The sequence below is a fragment of the Epinephelus moara genome, chromosome 19, assembly GCF_006386435.1.
Source record: "Epinephelus moara isolate mb chromosome 19, YSFRI_EMoa_1.0, whole genome shotgun sequence".
In the NCBI taxonomy this organism is placed as follows: Eukaryota; Metazoa; Chordata; class Actinopteri; order Perciformes; family Serranidae; genus Epinephelus; species Epinephelus moara.
Window position 1 is genome coordinate 31,032,982 of NC_065524.1, and position 21,279 is coordinate 31,054,260.

Here is a 21,279-nt window from a genome sequence, read left to right on the forward strand (position 1 = left end):
AGATGTAAGTGCAGATTTCTAGAGGATCAATCCAGTATCCATATTATTGTCATTATTAGGTAATTAAATGAGCTCTGGTGCTGTTGAGGCTTTGTAGCAGATCTGCAAGCAATCCAGCTCAGTGAAAACTCGTTCTACATCTAATTTAAGAGCTAAAATGTACAGTCTGACTGCATTTGTGTGTTTGTGTGTGTGCATGTGCAGTAAACATGTGTATTTGCCTTCATAACAAGAAGCCGACCTGGTGCAGGTCATTCAGTGTTTGTACAGGGAAACAGACGAATGTGTTGGGACGCTGAGCTTGCTGTAGGGAACACCTGCTTTACATGAACAGACAATACAAATGATCGGTTCATGCAGGATTCTGTATACGACCTGCCTCACATGTCACACCCAACTGCACACATACAGTTCACATATTTACACAAACACATATGTCTCGGAGGGCTATTTTGAATTTGAGCTGTAGTGTGTGACTATGACTGAGAACAAACAAATTTCGGTCTCTTGTGTGCGTTCAAACAGAACAATTGTTAGTCTGGGCCAAAAGTTCCTGTAGCTGCAACGTGGGAACTTGTGTTTGAAAAGCACGTGAGCAATGATGGTCTGTGTTTAGTCAGTGTGGAAGGTCTCTGACTTTAATGTGTTCAAACAGATAGGGGCTGCCACCTTTCAACGTACAGGTATGAGTTATAAACACATTTGAAAACGTATCATGTGATGTCGCACGCAACAAACAAACATCTGGAATTGCTATTTGTATTTTGACAGCAGGGATCATCCTGATTAATTAGCAAAGTACGCAGTAACAACTGTACGTTTACACTGAATTCTCTACGGAGTAATGCTGGTACTGACTTATTTACGAGATACACATGTACCATAATAGAGAGCACACATTCACCAGGGAACAAATATTAGTTTTGTTGTCTTGCTTTGAATATCCATGTTTAATATGCCTCTGAAATTATTTTAATAATGACATGCATCATTTTTTATTTAACTAAAACCGGAAGTACCATAATCTATTTGCTTTATTATTGTGGAAATAAATTTAAAAGCAACTAATGTAAACATCACATTAGCAAACGAGTGGAAGAAGTATTAAGATCTGTCAATTATGGTAAGTAAAAGTACCAATACCAGAGTGTAAAAATACTCTATTACAAGTAAAAGTCCTGCATTCAAAATAGAGCTAAAGTATTATTAGCAAAATTAACTTAAAGAAAAGTGCTGCTTCTGCACTAAAATGCCACATGAGAATGTGTTAATAGCATTTTATTGTTGTAGCTGCTCGAGGTGGAGCTAGTTTTAAAATCATCATATGCAGTTACAGCAGTTTAGTGGTCTGGCATCGCCACATCAATCTGCAAATGTCAGTCTGGAAGTTCTCAGTTCATTTTTGATTTCGAAGGGGCGTTATTAATAGCTGTAGATCTAAATGCCTCTGGACAGAGCCCCCAAGAAGAGTGGAGGGTTTTGAAGCCAGCTATAGATAGTGGCCAAATGTGGAATTACATAGTGCGGGGCCATCACATGATGCCGTTTTGCCTCTTTCCACAGACTTACATTAAAAAAGAGACGTCTGTAAATCCGTGGATATTTTTTTTGAGTGTCTCAACCCTTGCAAAATGACTCTTTTCACTATCCTGATTTGATCCACTGGGTCTGATAACATTTCCAAAGTCTAAAAGAGCTGCATGATTAAATCAGTTTTATCCTCATTTAAGTAAGCGGAGTGCTAAACTGGAAGTTAGCCACTCTGATGCTGTAAGTCTCTGGGGCGCCTGCTCTATGGGTCCAACGATGCAGATGATATGGGTAATTTCATACAGTGGAAATCAAGCTTTTTGGCTTCATGAGTCACTGAGCAACTTTAATAGGAATAAATGGGGCCCCACCTCCAATGCTGCATCCATTTCTCTTTATACATCCATGCTCTAAATGCAACTGGATAGACCTAAAACCAATCAGCAACATAATGTTAAGTAGTGCTGCAAGATGGACAAATGCAAACAGACTACAGCGTGACAGTGTGATGGTGAAGCATTGACACATCTGTGAACAAGTGTTGCAGTTAGTACTTCAAAACAGTATTTCAACAGAAAGTTCAGCTGCAGCCATCTTGGTTGTTTTTAAAAATGCCTCAACAGCTTGGATTATAGTTTACGCTTGCCATCATGTCCCCAGTGCACGGGTGTGTCAGCCAAAATTGACCTCATCAGGTATTTTTGCATAAAGAATGAACGTTACAAAAATCATCAGTCATCGTATCAAAACCGCCTCATATTAAATAAAGAGTTGTGACTAGCTCAAAGCAGGCTAGATCGTCTGGAAATCTGTCTTTAACAGGAGGGAACCAGACGCATCTGCCAGAGCAAATAAAGCTCACAGATACGTCTGGTTCCCAGGCAGTGTCGGGCCCTCCCAACTGTCACCAGATAAACATGAGGGGTTGTGAGACAATTAATAGGGCAGGAAAAAAACATCTGAGAAGTTTATAGGAGTAATCTGTTTACAGACAACTCATAGACATCTGAAATGTGACAAGGGGCTCCAACGGCCTTTCTGTTAGGGGTCACAAGACATGAAGGTGGGAGCCACTGGTTAAATCCTCAACAATGTATTTTATCAGTTCATCATTTGTGATTTTATGCAAAATCTTTTCTTTATTTGAAGAGTAACTTAAGCTGTCAGATAAATGTAGTGGAGTACAAAGTTCAATATTTCCGACTAAAACATACCGGTAATAAAGTAGAAGTATAGAGCAGGGTGTTCTCGGGAGCCAGAGCTGATGCTGGTGGTGTGTGACTGCCATGCCACGAGCTGTGTGCTGCACAGTTGTGCTTCAACGTTCAGACAAGCAGACAGCACATTAACGGAGCAGAAAAGCCAGGTCATAAATAATGAGTGGCTCGCTTCAAGCAGAGGGCTCCAGTGAACAGGTGTCTCGCTTTACAACACACACACAGACACTTAGACAGAGGCATCAGTTTAACTGTCACCACTACTGGCTGTGACACGATGTCAATATCCTCATTGTGAGCACGTGCGTGTGTGTGTGTGTGTGTGTGTGTGTGTGTGTGTGTCTGAGTGAAAAAAAAGCTCCTATCTGCATATCCTTAAATGTTTCACCATTTTCTCCAGGTTTTCATGGTTTCTGTTTTCTTGTTATCACTCATGACATTAGCATTAGCAACATGGAAGTGCTCCAACTCTGTGGTGTTCTTTTAACATTATGTCTTGATTTATATCTGACCAGTTTTATCATATCACATACAGCGTTAAGGACTGTCAGAGCAGGAAGACAAGGTATTTTAACACAGCAGTGTGACAAACATTGCCCACTATTTACATAGCAACATCATTAAATCTGTTCGCAAATTATGTGTCATTATTCCTGTCCTGTCCAATATTGCCACGCAAAATATTATACTATGCTGTATCGACTTTTTTGCCCCCAGCTCTACCAGCTCGTCTCTAACTGTGTCTGTCTGCTGCTGAGCAGGTAGCGTAAAGCAGGTTTTAAGAACTTTTTCTCTGACAACAGCAGCCTGCTGCAGCTGAAAACAACGCTATGTGAGCGGTCAGAGTCAACCAGAAATGCAAAGTTGCAGCCAACATCAGAGCAATGAGCTTAAACTCACTATAAAGCCGAGTAAAGCCGAGGGGAGCTGCAGATTCAGGTGATACTTCTTTGTAGGTTCATCTCTACCAACAACCTCTTTCACACTTTAATGTCATACATATGGTAAAAACACTGATTGAAGCCACATTAAAAATATGATATCCTAACAGAAGTCATCAGAGTGTGGCCGTTCAAACGGTGGAGAGTGACGGTGAAGACTCATCTATGTATTTCAGTTGATATCATGGTTTAGTGATCGTTTGTGGCAACTGCAAATTATGTTAATCGTCAGGACCTCCTCACAGACAGGCGTTTCCAACCTTGAGGCGTTCATAGCAGGCTGCGTAAACTGATGAGGACATTTTTGGAGTTCTGTTTACTTAACAGACAAAAGCGGCCAGAAGTTAGGTAACATTACAGGAAGTGGAACAAAAAAAATAGGTGGGCTTCATTTATGCATCTTTTAATTTTCATTTATTTCTTAATTTTCTTTTCTAACTTATAGTCTTCTCTAATTTTCCTTTTCTTCATTTATTTATTTTACTTTCCTTCATCTTCTTCCTTTCCCAAATTTCTGTCTTCCCCTTCCTTCTGCTCTCCTTTCTTTCCTCTTTCCTCGCCATCATCCCTCCTTTTTCTTTCCCCTCTTCTGTCCCTTCCTCCCTCTTTCTCTGCAGCGCTGTTGTCCAAGGATAGGACATGCTGCAGGTGATGGAGGTAAATCATCTAGGACATAATTAAGAGGCTTATGAGGAGGAGTGCGCGTGTTATGCATCACATTAGAACAAAAAAAAAAGAAAAAGAAATTGCATGCAAACAGGCCTCATAGTTACACAAATGCTCATTTTCATTCACCGACAAACACACAGACACTCAGCCTTAGGGGTCTGACCTTATACAGTGGAGTTAAATACCTCTCGTGCCTCATTTGGTTGTCTGTTATTACACACACACTCACACAGACACACACACAGACTCTCTCAAGCACATTGCCTTCTGGTGTGTTTTAAGCACCAATGAAGGACTCATCAGACATGTTCATCTAGTTCCCTCACAAATTTGAATGTTTTCTGCTCACCCGTTGGCCCTTGAAGCCTCTGTGAGGAATTGTGCGTGTGTGTGTGTTTGTTGGTGTGTGTGTGTGTGTGTGTGTGTGTGTGTGTGTGTGTGTGTATGTGTGTAATCAGGAACTCGGCTTGATCCCCTCTGGTATGTGCTTTCGGGAGTGTTTGTCAAAGGGCAGCAGCACAGCCTGAAGTAACGACAAAAAAATGGGCCTTTGCCTTTATTATTAACATTTAAGACTTTATATTACAACACTTTCTATTCAATTTTTCGGGGAAAACAATCCCAAAACATAAGGACAAAGATGCAGAGATTGTGTGCTGGTAGTGATTATGTAAAGGTGGATTTTTACACTTCCTATTTGATTTTACAAACTTTCTCCAGTATCTCACAGTTAATCATCACACTAGATGATATCGTCTTTAAAAAAAGGCAACAGGTTATGTGGATTTTACATAAATATTACTCTGTCAAACATGATCTGATTTAATTCCCCTTTGTGTTATTAAACGAGGGTGAGAGCCTGAGAAAACACCTGGTGCTACATATCAGAAAAGTGAGTCGGAGTGGGTGAGTTACTGAGGTTATCAGGAGTCCACCTCCCATTTCAGATGTGAGGAGAAATAACGAGTCACATTTGGTGTCTTTTTTTGGTCAAACATTATGATTATTTTCTTACCGTTGCCTGCAATGGTCCGGGCCTCGATTTCATTAGCTTTCCTCTTGGCCACATCCGCTAGCACCACCTCGCCCTTATCGCTGGCAACATAATGGAGGTCCTTTGAAGGAAATGCAAGAAAGAAAGAAACGTGAACGTTAATCTAAAATGAATCTAGGCTCCGATGACAATGGGTTTTTCTTTTTTTTGGGAGGGGTGGGGGCGGTGTTTTGGCGGGAGAAGGAAGAAACAGATGAAATGACAGAAAAAAAAATGAGCCGTTTGAAGCCCAACATCAGAAAGAGCACCGGTTGGATGAAATGCCGGTTCCTCCAAAAACTTTGAAATCAGCCTGCTCGCGCCCCCCCTCACCCTCCCCACCCCTCACACCCTCGTCTCTCCGTTTTTGAACTAGGGAGGATGTTATCTGTCACATTTCAAAAGTGGGAGAGGAGGCGAGGGACTGTTCACCTTTCAGAAACGCTGGTATTCTCTCTTTATGGAGAAACATATCCAACCGAGCACATTACTGTATCAGCCTGCGACAATATTGGAAACAGCGTGTATCCTCTGTATCTCTCTGTTTGAGTCTTGCCGGGCCATAAAGTGAGATAATATTGCTAAATGATGTCTGAGGGTGGCTGATTTAAAGCTCAACGCTGCCATACTATTCATTAATAACCACACTGCATCAGACAGCTGTCCTGATTTAAGGTGCGCGGGGCTGCAAGGCTGAAGTCAATTCATCCATTTAAATACCTGAAAAATAAAAATGAATTCTCTCAAACTAAGGCTTTAATAAATTAGATTACATTCAAATAATAATTGTCATGTGACAGACATGGACTGTGTCTCAAATGTACACCTTGCGCTCATCTATGCAGGTTTTGAGTATGTTGTGTGGACAAAATGTACGTTGATCTACATTTCTCTCCCTCAATGCAATGCTCAAAGGAAACAGAGGAGCAGCTGAATTAGAGTTAACACATGCAGACCAGATAGAAGTGAGAATTCTTCTTTAAAATTAGAACAAAATCTGATGTGAGCATTTCAACAACAGCTGAATCAGAGGACCTAAAAAGATTCAGGACTTGTGCTCAAACGATGACTGAACGATGATCTAAACGGCACCAATTACCACCAATAGTCACACATTTCTCAGTCTAAGAAGCGAACAGGAACAGCAGCTTGATGGTGTAAAACTTGGTCTTGTGTCAGAAGGGTCACTGATTTGAATTCTTCAGAATGACTGTGAAGTAAATGAAAAACACACTCTTGATAACAATCAGCATGTTGCACCAGTGGCTCCAGTGGAGCCCATCAATAACCAGCACTAAGGCTGAAAATATACTGGTCTGCTCCCAGTCACTCAGAGTGGAAAGCAGGATGGTGCCCGAGGAACTAAATATACATGATGTGGTTGATGCAGATATAAAAGTGAGAAAAATTACAACTTTAAAATGTAAAAAAATTTCCAGAGGCACTGTTTTAAATTGGGAAAAGAAGGGGTGAAACCCCTACTGAATTTCTGCAACACTCAACCTCTTAAATTGATTGAACAGAGAGTAAATCACACCTTCATCCTGGCACCCAACGAGGGGCTACTCAGGGTCGCAGGGTTTCCTCAGGCCGAGTGCAGGCCCTGAGGGGGCATCAAAGGGTACAGCGTGTTAAGGAAAGTCTTCCGCCTCAGCGACATCACAGGACATCAGTGCCGTGACTCAGGGCTCGCCATGGATAACCCTCAGCTGGCTAAAGCCAGCCCCCAGCTGAGCCTGCACCCGGCCCTAATACCCCCATATTGTAACCCAGCTTTTGTACCCCCGGAGGGGAAAAAAAAAAAGAAGAGGGGGGTGCTAGTTTCCAAAAGAGGAGGGGAGCAGAGAGGGATTGAGGCAGGGGAAGAGGGGGTGTAAAGAGAATGAGAGAGAGGGAGAGGTGCTGAAATTGAAGAGTATGAATGGGAACAGATTGGGTAATTATAGTGTGGTGCCTGCCCTCTGTGGCGAGGAGTTAGGAGGAAATGTGAAAATGGCCGACAACAAAATGGCCTCAAAAGAACCTAAATCGGCTCCCAGGACTGAGGTGGCTAATTCAGCCGCTGTGAACGAGGACATGGCCCCTCAATTAGATATGAGTGAGGCTTCCTAATTGATAACAAACAGAGCAGCAGAAGATTAAAACAGGCGAGCAGGAGAGCGGTGAAATGATAGCGAGGTGTGTGAGCGAGGAGCAGAGAGAGGGAGAGAGAGATGGTGAACAAGACATAAAAGACGTGAGGAAGGCAAAATTCACAACAAGGGTTTTTCATGGGAGAGCGAGAGAGAGAGAGCAGCAGCAGCAGCCGGGAGAGAGAGATTGTATGACAGACAGAACAGAACAATATGAACATTTGATGCCGGGGCGCTTTATTCCAGCTTAGCTCCTCATAATACTGTCTGAATCTGGAGAGAGGGACCCAGAGAAAGAATAAACGAATGAACAAACGCGAAATGAGAGAGAGGGAGAGACAAACTGAGAGCTAAGAGAGGGAGAGAGGAGTATCAGCCCGACTAAGAAGGGATAACAATAATACTGCATATAAAACCATCAGATATTACACCTCTTATTCCCAGACGCTCAAACGCGACACTAATCTTATTTATATAAGAGCTTTAGGGGTTGCAGCGCCTGATAAAGAGGGGCGTTTTAGTGGGCCATTTTTGGGGAGTAGAGGGGAAGGGAGGGAGGGGAGGTGGTGGACACTAAGAGCCCGATATTGACTGATATTTTGGGTTACCTCCAAATAAATGAGGGATTAGGATAACTGGCACACGGCAGCGCTTACAACACGTTAATAGACGGGATCATGTCTGAATGTTTGCAGTCTGTGGGTTACTGTCAAACAGGATCGATGGGAAGTACAAACGTGAACACTCAGAGTGGATTTGCAGCCTTTTTTTGGCATTATGTGCACAGAGTGACTTATTATTGGCATAAGGACCATCTGCAGAGTCTGACCTTTGTGATTTCTGACCAATATACAGTATATGTATGTGATTTGGGAGCGTTTTTCAATTTAGAAGAAAAATTCTCCCCTCAAGCCTGTAATGTTTGAAGCATCCTTGGAGCTATTTTACGATCATTACTTGTGATCTTAGTGTATCTGCCTTTCAACAATTCATAGAGAAAGGGAAACAACTTGTTGCATTTGGTGCAGGAAGGTAGAGAGCAAAGAGTAACAGGAGTAGTGTTATGGCAGCAAAATATCCCAGTCTTAATTTCTTGCTTAGAAAATGACACATATCGTCATGTCTACCTGTAGAGTTTAATCCTTTATCTGAAATCACTCCTATCTGCAGCTTATACACTGTATTTGCTGGCCACTGTTTTATCTCAGTGTCTTAATTATTTTCTTTTTTTTCTTCTTACTTATATTTTCAAGCAAAACAAGTGAGCTGACAGGGGCAACAGTATTTGTAACAAGCAGTGTCTTTCACACAGAATAAAACAGAACAGAAAATAATTTACTGTCTACTGTTGCATGCAAAAGGCAGAAATTTGTCTTGTTTTGCATGTGCAAAATCTTAAATTAAAAAGATACTTCAGCCAGCATCATATCACATCCAGACAGGACACATTAGAACACATTTACATGAAAACACAACACACAATAGACGCTACATTACAGCAGCACGTGGTACTCAATGGCAAGGACTGAATCAAGGTTTAATAAACAGATACAAAGTGATTTCTTACTGATTAACATATTTTATGGCAACAGGGAACAAATGATTTTCTACAGATGTTTTTCGTTGCACAAGTGACTTTGTGCCTTTGCCCTGAGGGCATTAGGTGAAGTGGTGATTTAAGGGGTGGCTGGAGCCGTTTAAGATTTTGCCACTTAAGAGTTGGACTGCTCTGCCAGGGTGATAGGACAGTGGTGTTTGTTTGCAGCCTGTAGTTCTGTTAACTATTTTGGAAAGTCTTGCTTCTGACATGAGAACACAATATTAAAAGTGAGTATACTCATTATGTAATAGGTCACGTCTTATAGGCACAGATGTGTATGTGTATATACAGACAATTTCCTCCAGTATTTTGCATATTTTCTGTATTTTTTAATCATAGTAACTGGGAATTTCTCTATATAGTTTATTTCACTGATGACTGTAGTTGAGTCAAGCAGAGTCCCTTGTTGAAGGATTTTTCTGCTGCCATTTACACATGATGGTTTCCTCATGACTGCTAAAAGTACGCACATCCAGGATTTTGTTCAGGTATAAACAGGATAGCAATCAGGTCCTGTTGCAAATGTTATTATCATCTATCTCTTTAGTGTTAGTGCCTGAAAAATAGTACAAAAAGTAAATCAACGCTGCATTTTTTGTTTAAAATGCCACACTTATAAAGACTTAAAGAATTTTTCTATGCCACATGGAATGAAATTTAAGACAAATTTCACAACAACTATTTGGAAATACACAAAAACAAATAAATAAATAAATAAACATGAACCAACATCGGTTACTTAGGCTATGGGACAATTTTGCCCAAATGTTTATTGTAACATAAAACATAATTTTATTTGTCTTGTGGTGCTGACAAGGGTAGAGCAGAACTGGAAATACCTGGCATTTGTTGGTCATTTCACAGCATTTTAAGACTTCCGAAAGATTGATTAAAGATATCTTTTAATACTAATATAGGGCCTTATTTTTAGTTTAATTAATTCATTGCCTTTTGAGAGTTTTTAAGGACCTGCAAGGGCCCTGCATTTACACATAACGGCTTTCTTGCCAACAGCCAAAAGTAAAAATATCAGGGGTTTTGCTCAGGTATAATGAAGCATAAGAGCAATCAACCTCTGTTACAAATGTTATATTTTTCTTTAGGAATCATGTTTGAGCAAATAGTAAACAAACGCTACAGTACTCTTTGTTTAAAACGCCACACAATGTTACAAAAAAAGACTCAAACTCAATATGTCGTGAACGGTGGATGAATGATTTTGGACACAGCCTGAGTTTCTGCATTTCTTCCAAGATGCATCTGTCCCTGTGTGACTGTAAAATATCAGCACCAAAAGGCGGCTCTAGAGAAAAAGCCTGCTCTTTGATTCTGACGGAGGGACATCAAATCCTGATGATTTACTTTTGAAGTTTTCAGGCTTCGTTGCAACCCTTGGAAATACCACAGGCAAATGTCACATCCCCAGGAATAAGAAAAATACACCAATAACAATTAGTCCACGGAAATTCAAAGGAGATACATTTTTTGTGGGGACATAAATGTTTTAGGGTGGAATTTCTGTTTGTCAAAAACAGTAAAATCAAATATTGGCAAGGAGACTGGACACAAATGCACAGAGGCACAAGCATGCAAACATGAAAATACATATTCACTAATTAACATCAGGCATAATCCCTGGACATGAGCACATTACTGAACCTGCACACACACATACACACACGTTTTCTGACACACCTGTTATCCAGGAGCCTTGTGTTTGACTAACACTTCTATCAGATAGGTGTTAAGGACTTAACGTTTTAATAACGCTAATTACTCATCTGAGCGACAACAATGAGCTTATTGCCGAAGACGTGCGATACCTCCTCCTCCTCCTCCTCCTCCTCCTCCTCCAGCGCCGCCAAGCCCAGCGTCAGATAGGGAAGGAAGATAGGAGGTGAACCCAACAGACGCAGCTTGCCTTACTGCTAGGCGTATCTAACAAGAAACAGTACAAGCCCTCACTGGGGAACAAAAGAGCCGGCATCAGATTCGGCTATCACACAATTTGATTTAATTAACAAACTACATCAAGAGCCAAAGACCCACGAAGAAGAAGAGGAAGAAGAAGAGAAAGGGGAGGGAGGTGGAGAAAAAAAACAACTTGTCGTCGGCTTGACTCGGCTGACGAATGACCTAATTGGTTACATTATCAACTCATTATCAAAGGCTAATTAGGGAGCTACAGAACAGTGCCAATTATGAAAAAAAAAAGCAAACGACTCAGTAACCCCCTGCTACTACCTCTACATACATCTCCCAACCTCCACCTCCGCCAAAACACCCCCCTAACACCAATTCCTCCTCCCCCTCAATTTAGCCCAACACTAAAGTGTTTCATTTTAACAAAAGGTTTCTCTTTTTGAGAGAAAGGCTTGGAGGGCCTCTATTGTTAGCTGGGAAACAATGGGGGCTGAAGGGGTGGGGGTGTAAAGGGGGGGTATAGCATGCTGGGCATTTCCACACGAGGTGAGGGTGTGCGTGTTATCTATGTATGTGTGTGTGTGTGTGTGTGTGTGAGTGAGAGCATTTTACCAAGTCGATGGTGCGTTATTGAGTTCTGTGGGCACGTTTTGAAGTTAGAAAGAGTTGTGTGAAGGTGGGGGTTGCCCTCATTAACCCCCTCCACCTCAACTCAATCAGCTGACCGGCAGGTTAAAGCAACAACACAACCTAATTAAAGTGAAGGACAGAGCGAGGGGTGAAATGTCAACGTCCTATTTTTCTTTCTCTTTCTCTTTGTCACTCATCTCAGATGATGAGTTGCTGCCCTCTTGGTCGTTGAGGCAGAAAAAGGGCTCCTTGTGAGTGACCACTAACTTTGTTACAGGGTGTCCATCTACAGGTATACATAGGACCTTTTAAATACCACTTAAAATGAAATTTAAGATGAAATCTGTGATGAGAAGAGGCAAAGATACACTCTTTCAAAGTGAACAGTGAGGTAAAATGGCACTGATGATACTCTGTGCTTACCAATTTGCACAGAATAAACTAACAAGCAAGCTGGTTAGCACAGCCTTAGTTTTAGGTTACTGACACACCAAGCTGACGGCTGACCACCAGTCAAGGTTGTCAGTGAGCTTCTTTTGCCCTTGTTTTGGTGGTATGTCCCAAACTGTTGGCAACAGTCGACCCTTGTCTGCTTTTTTCGGTTGATTCAGCATGTTGAATCTGTGTTGGAGCTGGCTGGGCCTGTCGGTGAGTGAAATCAATCTGATTGGCAGTTTAGCTCAGTGCACGAGAAGAGAGATGCAAGTAAAGAAAGCAAATGACTTAATTCAAGATGGAGTGAGATGAGAACAAACTTGTATGATCTCAAACTAGTATTTTTTTAGTCATTGAGCTCTTCAGTATTAACAGTTTGCAAGTGTGTTATTGCTTGCTAGCACATGGTAAATATTCTTTGTCCTTTTAACATTATGCTGTTAATGTGCTAACTGGCTAAGCAGCATCGTAAATTCATACTGTCAGTCTTCCGGTTTCCCTTTATGAACGACGAAAACAGACTACTGCCGCCTGCTGGTTGGAAAGTTATTTTCTCTTATGCAGGCGCAGAGCATACGTGCTAGTTGGCTGTTGGCTGTGGTCTTTGCGGTGTGTTCAAACACAACTTTTTGGCCAAGACAGAGGCGATGCAACAGTCGGCCTTCATCACCACTAGTTCTTTGATGTCAGTTTTGTGTGTCTGGGATTTATCGTGTGATCTAAATGCATAGAGGGGATGACAATAAGGGTATTACGTGCATGCAGGTGTTGTGCTGAAGTCTGTTGAAGTCTTCCATAGTGCCAACACTGAAAATTCTAGAGGTGACATGACTAAAAAACATTTAAGACTTATTCAATCTGAATTTAAGGCAATTTAGTACATTTTAAAGTCTTTCATTAGTATATGTGTATTTCATCTCTAAGACCTGCAGCTACCCTGTGTTACAGATCTAGGATGAGAAGACATTTATTTGTTGTGCTTGGTGAGCCAGAAACATGGAGATCACCACAATGGCTGCCACAAAAGTTCACACTTTCTAATTTTGTCTCTTAAACTTGTTTAAATAAAAAGTATAAGAGTTTAATGGGAAAAAATATTATTACGTGCGAGTAGAGCTTGGAAAGATGTCACCTGTACAGTAATAACACTACAGTTGTGGTTGAAACAGTTGTCAGGTGTCGTATCAGAGCCACATGAGAGGGACACATAGTTCTCAAACTGAACTGAAATGGACGAGTGAACTGGCTCCGTGATTGGAGAAGTTTTGTAGTTTTGGTCATGCAGTCGTGAAGACCCACTGGACAGTGACACACCACTTCTGGATAACATCACACCAACTTCACACAATCAAGCTTTGAGATCAAGTACTGCAGTGATCCAAATTATTTCTGTGATTTCCTGTCAGGTAGCCTCCTTGAGTTCACTGCACCTAAAGTGGAGGCTTATGATCGTGCCACATATAAAAACATATTGAAAACATAATGAAAACTATGAAAAGTAGTAGGGCTGCCCTCTAATAGTCGACCAGGAAGGTCATTAGCTGGCATGATTTTATTGGTAGCTTAGTTGCAGAAAGAAATATACAAACAAACGTGAAACTCTATTAGAGGCTGCACCTTGTCAAAACCTATATGACTGGATCATGTGGGAATCTAATTTGAAAGGAGAGACACAGGAAGTGGCCACGCATCGACATATCTTTCCCTTCTTCTGTAAATATTCAGTCTGATAAATACAGAAAAGTTGATCATGTTAGTGCAGGGCTACCCAGAGCTTTACATCTGTCCCACGGACGACAGGCCTACACACTTATAAACAGCTCCTAGCAACCTCAGATACAACCTGCCTCCATGCTCTTGAAAGCTGGCACAAAAAGGCACAAAAGTAGCCCCCAGCACCCGACCTCGCATTTCCCAGACGCTTAAAGACACGGCATGTGTACGGCCCCTAACTTACAGGGCTGGTACCTGCGGTTATTCCACAGGCCAATTAATAACATGTCGGGCAGGAAATCCAAAGTGTGGGATCATTTTGAGAAGGTGAAGGACGAACCCAAGGTGATATGTAAACTCATCTTCATTGGTCGACTACAAACATGACGTATCACCTGAAACATGGAAGTAGCTACATGCCCATTAGCCCACAGCGTCATTAACAGGCGGCTCGCTCAGTGTGTGACATGCACTTGTAGATAAAATATATATTAATGAAGGTACATTAGTACAGTTTTGTATTTCTCTGTAATGTAGCACAGTGTTAACAATGTTACTGATACTATTCTTTCTCACACCTTCAACTCAAACCACCAAAATATATCATTTAATCATTAAATTAATATCATAAACATGCGGACAACTAGTCGACTAATGGGCCTAAATGACGACTATTGGTTGACTAGGAAAATTCTTGGTCGTGGGCCGCCCTAAAAAGTAGTAATTCGAGGGAGCGGTGTGATTGTCACTTGTCACTTGCACTTCATTTCCTGTTTCATGTCCATAACTTGGCACAAAATATGAAAAGGATTTAAAGGGTATCAGTGAACAAGCGTTCCGGAAATGTTAATTTTATAATTTTCCTGGGAATATTTTTAAAAGAATAAAAATATCATTGGTTTTTGCATCTACACATCTATATGAACCAATGTTTCTACTACGTTTTAGGAAGGGTTAATTATTTACATGAAGACAAGGAATTTTGACAAACGAGTGCAGATACAGTACATGCATATTAAAGTATGCGTTTCTCGATGAGAGGCTTGTTTGGCTGAATTGTGCTGATATCACCGTCTTCAACCATCAAAGTCAGTTCAAACCCAACACTGAGAATTATTTGCAAAAATGATTCCACCTCCATCTCTGAGCTCATCTTCTGTTTCCTTCTCTTCCTCCTCACTCATCTCTCCACACCTCCAAAGAGACGGAGCAAGACCTTGCTTCTTTTCTCTCTATTTTTTTTTAGTTTGTCATATAGCTTTCCATCCACACCACCACCCCCCTCCTCTCCTCTCTGCTCCCCCTCCTCCCTTTGCGCTCTTTCAAGGTCCACAGGCTCGACTCCACCTTTTCAATTCGGCTTCCCAGCAGCACTACTTAGTGGGGAGGTAATTGGAACCAGTGCTATCAGTGTGATTGAGGGAGCAAGTGTGTGTGTGTGTGTGTGTATGGGGGTCTGTATTAATGTCTAGGGTGTTGGTGAAGCATGGAGCAAAGGGGGCCCCATGAAAAAGGGGGTCAAACACATAGAAGAGCATTTCAGCGTGGAGTGGAAGAAAGAGCGAGTTAGAGGGAAGATGAGAGGAGAGGAAAAGGCCAAGCCGAGGCCGTGGAGGTTGTGAAAAGATAGGGGCCCATACTGAGATCACACCTGCTCTCTGACATGCAACACACACACACACACACACACACACACACACACACACACACACACACACACACACGTGCACTTGTATGGGTTACAAGTCATGTGCAAATGAACGTAACAAGAGTACAAGTCATGGAACAATTAAAACAGGTTGTGTAGTATTAATGAAGCTGGAGTACACTAACATAAAAACTCTTTTGCACGTTAGACCCTTCTCTCTCTCCAACACTGTGCTAAAAAACAAGAAGCCAAACCCCCCTCTTTAATCAAAGACCAAAATTTCGGATTAAGCCCTGCATGATCCTCATGCAGGTTTCCTACATCTTAAGACAAGTTGGATTTAAGCCTTTTTAAGACTTTTTAAATGCCACTCGTAACAAAATTTAAGACCAAATTTTGCAATAACCAAAACTGAAGAAAAAAAATCTTGAACCAACATCAAACATACTTTGGGTTAAGGACAATTTTGCCTTATTGTTTTTGTTTTTAACATAATATATGACTTATTTGTCTCGTGGCGGAGATGAGGGGAAGAACAGAACTGTGTGTTTGTGAAGTTTTCTTGGTGATTTTGTGTTTCTCACTCTGCATGTGGGACTCTACTGCCTTGATTCCCATCATGCTGAGTTTAAAGAACTTTTTGCATAAAATCCAAATAGTGTTTTTGTTTCCGCTATCCTGCTCTGAGTAACGTTAATATGCCCATTTGGTAAATTATTTTTACAAACAAACAAACAAAAAAACCCAAACAGATGATACCAATTATTTTGAGATTTTAAAATGCACCGTCAGAAAAAAAGATTCATAATATTCTCCTTATCATGTCGTACCACTGATGAAGATGTGTGTAAACTGTTTGTGATTAATTTCAGGAGTTGTACTGGATTCATCAAGTTAAATTTACAACTTTTTAATGGGGAACTTCACTCTTATTTACAATTAATACAAGTTATTCCTATGATATATGAAAGTCCAAAAATATTAATAAACATAAACAACTGTCTCCCAAATCCAAAAACTAGAGTGCTTAACCTCAAATTTGTGAAGTCATAGCAGGGTATAAAGCCTGGGCTGCTCCTTAGACAGTGAATAGTGATAGATGTTATAGATGACACTGAGTGCAGCCAGGGGAATGTTCTGTTTCAAAACTGAGAACATCACAATAGAATAAAGCTCATTTAGGAGTAGCTCCAGACTTTATACACTATGCCATGACAAGCTTTAGATTTACTTCTCTGGTTTTTGGTTTTGAGAGAGAGTAGCTCATGTTCACAAATAGTGATTTAATTTTCCTATACCATTTAAATAACACTGGAATTCTTAATGTAGGTGGTGTTCCTCTTTAAGACCTTCATAAAACCACATAGAAGGCAATAATTTTATACCAGTAATTTGGATGTATGACGGCAAACCTGCAAAGACAATATTGGGACTATTTATCATAATAATATTTTCTTATACTTCCCAGTAGTATATAACAGTAACTCCTAATGCTGCAGTTAATTAAATCACTGCAACATGGACCCAGATAAGCAATGTAAAAGGCCCATTATGAGACCATGAGCTTCCTAGCTTCTGTAATTAGGAGTAGTACAACTGTTTGCCACAGAGTCGACAACAAAAAAACTCAACAAAAAGTACTGAATGTCACAGTCAACATTCACCTCTTGCAATGATTTAACTTTTAGTTCACTGTTTTAACTGCAACTAATGATTATTTTCATTGTTTAACCTGTCAATTATTTTCTCAATCATAGATTAGTTATTTGGTCTATAAAATGTCAGAAAAATGGTGAAAAATCTTGATCAGTTTTTTCCAAAGCCCGAGATGACATCCTCAAATGTCTTGTTTTGTCCACAACCCAAGGATATCAGTTTAGTATTATAGAGGAGTAAAGAAACTGGAATATAATCACTTTTTAAAAGCTGTAATCAGAGAATTCTGACTTGTTTTTCAATTAAAAATTACTCAGATTATTGATTGATTTTCAGACAAATAATTAATTTATTGTTGCAGGTCTAATAATTAACATTACTGCCTACAGCAGGCTAAAGACAATATCAAAGACTTCTGAAAATTAAATTTAAGACTTTTAAACACCATCTTTTGAGGAAACTGAATTCAGGGCTTTTAAAGATTTTTTAAGACCTGTAAATGCTTTTTGTTATTTGAGTAATTTTTACACTTTTGGCCCTGAGAGAGTGTTGCATTTTTTTTTCTTTTCATTTCTTCAACAGAGAAATTTACTTTTCACTCACCATGAATAAATCTCTGGCATCTAGATCTACAGCGAGGAGGAAGGCCTTTTCAAAGCGCTGGTGTCTGAGGAGAGGAGGGACAGGAGGAGAGACAGTTAAAGAGAGGCACAACAACATTCTGACAATAAAGAAAAACAATCATCAATCTTAAAATACATGCTTTGGATTATAATTCATAGATGGATAGGTCAGTAGTGTGTACTTTCTCCTTCCTTTGGTCTGCACACAGACGCACACCTCGATCAGCACACACCGCTGCATACACACAACTGTCAATAATTGAACTGAGAGTAGCGAGTCCTAGTCCTATTATCCAGAATTAAAGCTGGAGAGAGAGAGAGAGCTGTATCTCCCAGTACAAAACACCTCAACTTTCCCTGTCTAGAGCCAACATGAAACAAACAAACACAAGCAGAGAGAGGAGGTGTGTGGGGGGCTTCCTTCATTTGATGTCGATGGAGAGAAAAAGAATGCAGGTAGGTGATAAGAGAGGAGAGGAGGAGGGATGCCAAACAACGCTCCAGCTCTGCTACAGAGGAAGAAGAAAGAAAAGAGAGAGGAGAAACGGGAGGTAATTGCAGGATGGAGAGCAGTAAGCAGCAGTGTGTGGGAACAACAGGGTCTATTTCAGTCAAACAGGCATTTCAAAAGGCTCTCATGGCAGAAGGGAAAATGAAACAACAGTCTAAACAGGTGCATGTGAGGTGCTTTGCCTTATGAATGACTCAAAGCTGCATCAGTGTGTGCGATGAAATTCAAAAGCCATTTCCTTTTTAGAATTTTTAAAATAGCAATAGTGAGCTGCAAATAAGCGGAATTAAATTGTATCTGCAATGGATGTCATTTTCACAAAGACCTTTTTTGGACGGTTTTTCTTCTTCTGATTCTGCACCCAATAAAATGTTCTGGTAATGCCTTAAAAATAGTCTGGAAATTTTTGTACGTGGAGTACTCATGACCACCGGCAGCGGCTTTCAATTATTTTTCTTCAGTCTGACGGAGGATCATATTGTTTATGTATATATTCAAATGCATTTAACTCTAATATAGCCAACCTTGACCTCTGACCCCCCCTTCTGAAGAGTTATGCAAAACAAATGTCTCCCTCAGAAGATCCTATTAGGGCCACAGCGACAGCACAGAGAAGGTGGCGTTACCTGAGGAGGTGGTGAAAAAAGCGGCGGGCACACTTGCTGATCGGCTCCCTGTGCTCTAATATCACCACATCAGAGAGAGGAACAGGCGGGGTGTAAAACACACCCAGAGCTGCTTCGAGTTGGGCTGCAGACAGAACAGAAACAGACACAATAAGAACTTCAAAGACACGTTTCATAAATGTCCTGTTCTTATTTTTAAAGATAATGTTAGGGGCCACAACGTCCCATGTTTGATTCCAGCCAAGGGACCTTTGTTGCATGACACAGGTGCTCCAGCTCTCCTCTATTGCCAGTTTACACTATCATTTATCAAATAGAGGCAAAAATGCCCCCCCAAAATTCTTCAGACTTGAATTAATGCCTCAACAAACAAGTCAAGTTGCAGTTTATATCCATGTCTGTCCAGACTCATATGTAGCCATGACAGTAGACAATGCTTCACATATGGATGATGCTGCAAATTATCTACGGATTCTAAAACATAGATGGCTTCACATAATCATAAGTCCTATATTGTAGGCAACTGGACTTTCTGAGTTTCTTGACGTTTCACCTCTCATCCAAGAGGCTTCTTCAGTTCTCTCTTCAGTTCTTCTGAAGAAGCCTCTTGGATGAGAGGTGAAATGTCGTCAAGAAAATCAAGCAAGTCCAGTTGCCTACGATATAGCACTTATGATTACCATGACCTGGGTGACTGAGAATCTTCACCAACATGATGCTTCACATACATCTTCCCTCTGCAGCACAGAAGATCTAAATGAGCACAGTTTCAACACAGACACCCGAGATTAGTGTCACTAATCCAGTATCCCACCAAATGTCTCCCATTCTGTTCCTGAATTATGACGTTGAATAATGGCCAGGAAAGTGTTTTTGCAGAACATTATGATGTCACAGTGAAGCTGGCCTTTGACCTTTTGGATATAAAATGTTATCACTCCATCATTTTATCTTGTTAGACATTTGTGTAAAATGTTGTCAAAATTAGTATTTGAATTCATGAGTTATGGCCGAAAACGTGAGGTCACAGTGACTTTTGAACACCAAAATCTAATAAGTTCATTGCTGTGTCCAAGTGGACGTTTGAAGAAATTCCCTGAGGCGTTCTTGAGATATCGCGCTCATGAGAATGGGACGGACAGACAAAACATAATGCCTCCAGCCACGGCTATCGCCAGTGTGGAGGTATAAAAAGATGACATGGCTGTCGCAGTGAAATCCGTTGCTTCTCTGTGTATTAATGAACTTCTTGATTTATAGTAACTTTTAAAAAACGTTAAAAAAAAGGCAAAAACAGTATGTGAGACTGTTTTAGTATGTCCAAAACCTTAGTATGAAACCTTAGTATGTGGTAGGGGACAGCATTCAGCTCTATAACGTCAATAATAGTTCAGGTTGAATGTAACTGTGTAAGAAGTGTAAGATTTCACTTTGTTAAGCGTAATGTAGTTTAAAGTTATTTCAAAATTACTAGTAGAGCTTAGATTGGCACAGGTTACCCCGGTTACGCATCTTCAGCTGGCAAGCAGGCTCTCAGGAAGTGACAGGTTAATTACTGCTCAGTGTGTCCTAAAAGTTACGTACTTATGTTTATTTACACATAAGTGTGTTGAACGATGACAAAAATTGAACATAAATTAAAAAAAAAAAAATCAAAGGGAAAAAAATAATTTCTTTGTGCCATAAATGGCTCACAAAACTACAAACCCTTGGGCTATACTGCTTCGCGAACATAATAAAATAATTTAGCAGCAACTGTATTAAGCTTCAAAATAAAAGCCTCCTCTCTTATCTTTTTTGGGGCCTTTTTCAGTGGGTATTTTGGGTCTTATTCAGTCTGGTGTTACATTGCCAGAAAAATCTAAATAAATCTGCTGTTTTTTGACTACTTTAGTTTGACTCTTTACAGAAATATTAGTAAAACTAAAACCTATCTATCGAGAAGTGTTCGACCCACCCTCTCTTTCTGCGTTCAGCTCCAGCCTCAGCAGGTGGTTGGTGACCGAGCTCAGGCCTCGGTAGCACTCGTCTCCCATGATGCTCCAGTCCATGGCCTCCAGGATGCCCAGTGCCTCTCTGACCTGGCCACAACGCAGCCTCTGCTGCAGCAGCTCCCCAGGACCCATCTGGCCTCCCGTCAGAGCCCCTGTCACAAACAGTCACAGTTTGGTTTCAGCTTATTATAACATGAAATAAAGTAGGGATGCACCGAAATGAAAATTTGTGGCCGAAGCCGAATAATATTAAATGCTTGGCCGAATACCGAGTACCCAATACCGAATATCGTGGTTTAGTTTTTCATTAGTTTTTGCAGATGAACCCCCTCCAGATTAGTGTTGTCACGGTACCAAAATTGGATCCCACTGTACGATACCAATGAAAATATCATGGT

The 21,279-nt window shown here is 40.7% G+C and overlaps 1 protein-coding gene across 7 annotated transcripts in view; it reads right to left on the reverse strand.

Moving 5' to 3' along the window:
• The window catches only part of wdpcp (WD repeat containing planar cell polarity effector), a 109,424-nt gene that overhangs the window by 18,224 nt on the left and 69,921 nt on the right, over positions 1-21,279 (reverse strand). For 5 of the 7 annotated variants that reach the window (XM_050071712.1, XM_050071714.1, XM_050071715.1 and 2 more), the window contains 4 exons: positions 20,845-21,033; positions 18,888-19,011; positions 17,731-17,794; positions 5,373-5,472 (listed from right to left, as the gene is read on the reverse strand). In XM_050071712.1, coding sequence (XP_049927669.1) covers positions 5,373-5,472; positions 17,731-17,794; positions 18,888-19,011; positions 20,845-21,033 — 477 coding nt within the window. Of the gene's footprint in view, positions 1-3,537; positions 4,355-4,706; positions 4,881-5,372; positions 5,473-17,730; positions 17,795-18,887; positions 19,012-20,844; positions 21,034-21,279 lie in introns of those variants that run through there. The other 2 variants (XR_007571751.1, XR_007571750.1) reach the window with 2 other exon arrangements.